Here is a 5,544-nt window from a genome sequence, read left to right as displayed (position 1 = left end):
TCCTCGGTCCTCGGTGCTCGTGTTCCCCGGCATCCACTTCTATCTCACCTCCACTCCCTCAACCCCTCTATCCCCAATAAAACCTGTTTCATCTGAGCATTGCGTTTGGGTCCTCTATGTCCAACTCACAACAGTTAAGAAACTGCCCTGGTTAAAATTCATTATCAATTGACTGAGCTGATAGTTTATAAGTAATCCCTTTGGGAAAGAAAACCTTATATAAAGGTATATGTACATATATATATTTAACTTACATTCCATTTCTGTCTTCTGATGAAAAATTTAACCAGAGGAAATTATTTGAAAGTATCTGACATTTGGGTAGTCACAGTTTTTTCTCATGTTGAAAGACACAACACCAACAGCCTTCCCACTGCACACCAGAGGACCACCCGAATCACCCTGTGAGGAGGAGGAAGCTGCATTTGTTTATTCAATTTCTAAGACTAGAAAGCAGTGAAGCTAGAAACCAGCTGACACTTTCTATGAACAGACAGAAAACATACCTGACAGAATCCTTTGTTTGTGCCATATCCACCGGCACAGATAACATTGGCAGGAAGATTACCACCAATAGCAGCCCATTCTTTCTTACAGACCTCCAGGTTGACAAATGGCACGTCCACCACTTGCAGTACAACAACAACTTTACCACGACTTTGAGTCCAACCCCATCCAGCGACATGGCACTTTTCCTTATCTTTTATTTTAATGTCAGTCTTGGGAAGTTGAGTTGGTTGAACTCTTTTGCCCAGTCGAGCTTTCTTAAACAGCTGGAGACGCAAAAGTGAAAAGCATTGGTATTATCATCCATCAGACCTCAGGTTTGAATTAAATTGAATTGAATGGAATTAAGAAATTTTAAAAAAGAATGTTTGAAGATGGAGTAAATGAAAGTGAAAAATGCATAATTTAATCTGAGACTGTTAGACCGATCTGACAATATCTACTTACTTTGAGAAGCATGATGTCATGACCACATCGTTCATTGTCAAAACATGGATGCTTGCATCTCTTTACGCTGTATCTCATCGTGTCATTATCAACCTTCCTGAGATTGTGGGTGCCAAGAACAACACTTGTAGGATTCCTGAGGGAAAGATCATTGAGAAGTTGTCAATTGTTACAAATTAAATAAAACTGCAAAAATTATTACATCTTTATGCCACATATTTTGATTTGCTTTGTAATTACATGAATCAAAGATTGCAGAAAGAGGGGAAGTAACTCACTGGCGGTCACAGTGCGCAGCAGTGACCACAAAGTCTTCACTGATGAGGAATCCTCCACATACATGACCCATGTTGTTCTGCACTGAGGCCATAAACAGCATTAAGTTCTCCGGGGTCTTTTTACCATTTATGATTTCACCACCATGTGCTAAAAAGAAAAGAGGAAAAAATAGATGAGTTAATGTAGCAGTTATAGACAAGAGACGTTAAACCAGATTTGATAATCTTACTGTTAAGTCCAAGACATGTCAGAAGATAAAAAAGTAGAAACTTGTGCAGTTGATGCATCATGCTGGGAGCAAATTCAGCCTGTTGTCTTTGGGGTGACAATACATGACCCTTATATACAGCAGTTTTCTCAGTAAGCGACCCCGTGGTTTTTATCTGCTTCACCATGACTTCTTTAGCCGCATCCTCTGTGCATCAATGCAACCTTGTCTTGTAATGACAAGTGCCTGTGGTCAGTAAAGATTTGAAGCATCGTGCAGTGCTGATATTTTTACAGTAAATATAAAGGCTGCGGTTCTTCTGCCTCAGCAGCCTGAAGCACATAAATACATCATGTGATCAGCACATGATGAGTTTAACAGTCTGTGATTTTAACCCATTTAATCTCTGCTACATTTATTATTATTCAATTATTTTTTCTCTTGTATCTATTGCTCTCTGTCAACCTCTGTATTTTGTTATTTCTGGGAATTTTTAGATCTTCCTCTCTCACTGTTTGGATACCACTAATCTACTAAGTTAGATGAACTGAAGTAAAAAAAAACAAAATGATTCCAGTGATGGATATACTTTTAGCCGTAACATTTAAGCTGTTGTTGGCTGTTGTCACTGTGACTGTGAAAATCAAAATGAGTAACAGAAACCACAGCTTCAGGTTTGAGAGTCGGTATTCTCACAGTCACAACTAAAGCTCCAAAGTCATGTGATCATTGACTGACAGCTAGAAGTCTAACGGAGCATCATGACTCATCTGTCAGTGTTTCACTTGAACAAGTGGAACATGTTGACGTGTATTATAAACTGACTGATGTTACTGTAGGCTGGCCCTAAAAAGAATGTGACCGTCTGGTTGTTTATTAAATGGAAAAGAATATGTGAACAGGAGGTAGCCTACCTCTCAATGAAATGCAAGAATCAAACAAATTTATGTAATAATTCCCATAGGGCTGACCCCAAATAGTCGAAGATTGGATGCTTCAATGGGCAGAGCCTGATTCGACTGTCAATCTCACAGTCGAAGCTTAACAGCGAAACAAGGATCATGCCATTTTGGTTATATGGGGGTGCTAAATGTTTGATTTTACATAGAACTACCAGTTTTCGCCCAATAAGTTAATATACAGCCTATCACAATATACATTTCAATGTTTAATGCTGTAATAAACATGTAAAAATCTTCCAAAAAATGTTTTTAAAGTGGTTGAATAAATCCAAAATTGTAACCCTAACCCTGGGGCGTCAGTGTGCATGTGTAAGTGTAGCGTGTATGTGTGTAGTGGCAGAAGAGGAGCGCCAGCTTCACTGGTGTTGTGCCAAGTTGTCAGGACTCGCAGGACTTTTGGATAATTTATCACTGTTGATGAACCACACAAACAATATTTTGTTTAATCGTATTTAACAGCCGGCTACTTGAAATAGACCCGCGAGGAACCGCAATGTGCATGCAGTTGTCAGCAGCAGGGAATGCACTCAAAACTCACACAAGACCAGTGAATGACAGGCAAGAGGGAGAGAGGGAAAAAATAGTCAACAATATACCGCAGTTTAGCTTCGGCTCGCATTGCCGTGCACAAAAACACACATGATTCGACTATCAGTCGACTATAGGCAGGATGTGACGATTCTGATTCAACTATGTAACTCCCCAGTCGGGACAGCCCTAAATTCCCACATAACAAGAACATAATGAAAAATGTTTTGAAAAGTGTGGAAGCACCCCGACATTTTACTCTTTGGCGTACCGGGACATTTTCTTGCGTACCGGGACTTCTCCGAAGCTGCCGGTCCTCTCCTCTGCCCTCTCCATATCAGGTTCTCTGTTCCCGTTCTCGCATGCCTGCTAAACTCTGTCGGTGGAGAGAGATGAGGGAGAAGAGTAGCTCGGTTCCTTTCAAGCAGCCTTGGGCTGAATGTAGCTCATCAGTGTTGCTTGTCGTGAACCGACCAATCACAGCCTGGATGGGGCGGGACATTTAAAAGTGTTGACAGATAGGTGTCATTTACACTGGGGGGCGCTGCGGACAGGTCAGAATCTGTCTCCATCACTTTTTCAAAGCTTTTGTTAAAAAAATTTGGAAAAAAAGATTGCAACTAGAAATGTTGAATACCAAATGAAACAATGCACAATAAGAAAACATGCAATGCAATTGAAATAGAAGAAACAAATTTGCATTGTCCAAAAAATGACTGAATTATATTCCATTATATTTTGAATTGTCACCTTAATTTAGTTTCCCTTCATATAAATAAAGACATTTCCTCCATAACTTGGTGCAGAAAATGTATTCAGAATGCAGGAAATTGAATGTGATGAATGTGCAAAGTGGTTAATGTTAAGATATTTACTAGTTTCATGTTGTGGTTGTAGATAGTGCGGGGGGGGGGCTTTTGTGTTGTCTTTATTTCTCAGCCCCGGGGGTTGTTGCTTGCCCATGACACAAGCATTTCTTTGAATTGTGCGATAATCTTGAGAAACCACAGAAACCACAGAAAGTTCCATTCTGACTGTGGATACCGTAGGCTGCATGCAAGAGTATTTACCCTGAGAGGTTTTGTGAACCTTTTGTTGGCTATACAACCTTTGCATTTGTGTCCACTGATGAAAGTTGTCACAGAATGAAAACACTTTTTTGGGGGGGCTGACAAAGTGATTTGCACAAAGCAATAGATCCATTAAATGTTTATCCAAAAACAATTTGTCACACTGTTACATGCAGTTTGTTTTCTGGAAAATCTCTTTCATCCAGGGAAGAAATTTTGATATGTCTGTATAGATGTTGGGTACATCTGGATAATCACAGTTATGTTTGCTGTTAAAGGAAACAACACCAACTGCAAACTTCCCGTTGCACAGAGGGCCACCAGAGTGTGAGGAGGAGGAAGCTTCATTACACAAGATGTTTCTACTTTTTTTAAACCACAAACCAGCTGGCATTTTCTATCGAAGTACAGAAAACATACAGACAGAATATTTTCTTTGTTCCATATCCACCTGCAAAGATAACACTGGCAGGAAGGCTATTATGCCATGCCTTCTGACACTTTTCCAGCTTAATGTAAGCTTGTGTCATCTAAAGAAACAGGAAACCATGTGAAAAGTTATTTTTTTAATTTTTTTTACAGACAAAACAACCCCTCCCAATCAAAGCATGCCGAAGCAAATCTCTGTGTGAGATTGTTACTTTTAACAAGTCTTTTCCTTGAGAATCTTGTTGTTACTGGGTTAAATGTATTAACTTACTTTGAGGAGCATGATGTTATTCCCTTTTGAAACATTTTCATAAGATGGGGGTTTGCACTTCTTTTCAATAGATCTCACTGTATTTTCAGCCTTGAGATTGTGGGAGCCAAGAACAACACCTGTGGGATTCACAACAAAGCAAAGCAACAACCCAAGTGAAAATACTGGGTTTGTAAAACCAGATTATTTTTTATTTGACTTCTATTTACATTAATTTAAAAAAAAAATGATGAAAAGGTAAAGTAACTCACCAGCAGTCACAGTGTGCAGCAGAGACTACAAAGTCTTCACTGATGAGGAATCCCCCACAGACATGACTATGATCAATGTTCTGCAGAGAGGCCATATACAGCATAGTTTTGTCCAAGACATGTCAGAACATGAAAGAGCAGAAGTTTGTGCAGACCATGCATGATGCCAGCAACTTAACTGACTTGTATTCTTGGGTGTGTCAAGTGGATCCTTTTATACAGCAGTTTGCTTTCTTGGAAAATGTGATTATTGTCTATTTTATCTTGAATTCTAACCACATCCCTTTTTGCATTGCAAGTTTGCAACATTTGTGTTATCTTTGCATCATCTTGTCTGTTTATGTTATCTGCACTGATAAGTGCATAACCAGTGTTGTCCTTTACCAAGGCTATATACTGGACTAAGTTACCCTGGTGCAGGCTGGTTTATTATGTGATCTGTATGTTCATATCTTCATTTAATCTTCTTCTCTGCACTGTTTGTGTAATTGTCGATAGTTAATTCTCAGAATTCTGACTTTAAACTCAAATATTAACATTTGAGGATTTGTGTTCTCACTGTTATGGAACTGATGCTCTAGTTAGTACATGA

At 39.2% G+C, this 5,544-nt stretch overlaps 1 protein-coding gene and 1 long non-coding RNA gene across 2 annotated transcripts; both read right to left on the bottom strand.

Moving 5' to 3' along the window:
• Positions 1 to 315: 315 nt before the first annotated feature.
• Positions 316 to 3,375, bottom strand: LOC123964062 (serine protease ami-like; the record flags this gene model as incomplete). Its single annotated transcript, XM_046041175.1, has 5 exons — positions 3,203 to 3,375; positions 1,233 to 1,380; positions 955 to 1,090; positions 507 to 773; positions 316 to 402 (listed from the first exon to the last, which is right to left on the bottom strand). Coding segments are annotated over exons 2-5 (591 nt in total), but the record flags the coding sequence as incomplete, so codon positions are not given.
• A 750-nt stretch (positions 3,376 to 4,125) lies between these two features.
• LOC123964063 lies at positions 4,126 to 5,276 on the bottom strand. Its single transcript, XR_006823324.1, has 3 exons — positions 4,953 to 5,276; positions 4,702 to 4,820; positions 4,126 to 4,531 (listed from the first exon to the last, which is right to left on the bottom strand). It is a non-coding gene; the product is annotated as an uncharacterized LOC123964063 (long non-coding RNA).
• Positions 5,277 to 5,544: the final 268 nt, after the last annotated feature.

The sequence above is a fragment of the Micropterus dolomieu genome, unplaced genomic scaffold (genome assembly GCF_021292245.1).
Source record: "Micropterus dolomieu isolate WLL.071019.BEF.003 ecotype Adirondacks unplaced genomic scaffold, ASM2129224v1 contig_363, whole genome shotgun sequence".
Classification (NCBI taxonomy): domain Eukaryota; kingdom Metazoa; phylum Chordata; class Actinopteri; order Centrarchiformes; family Centrarchidae; genus Micropterus; species Micropterus dolomieu.
Note: the sequence above shows the minus strand (reverse complement) of the source record. Positions and strands in the feature narration are given on the sequence as shown.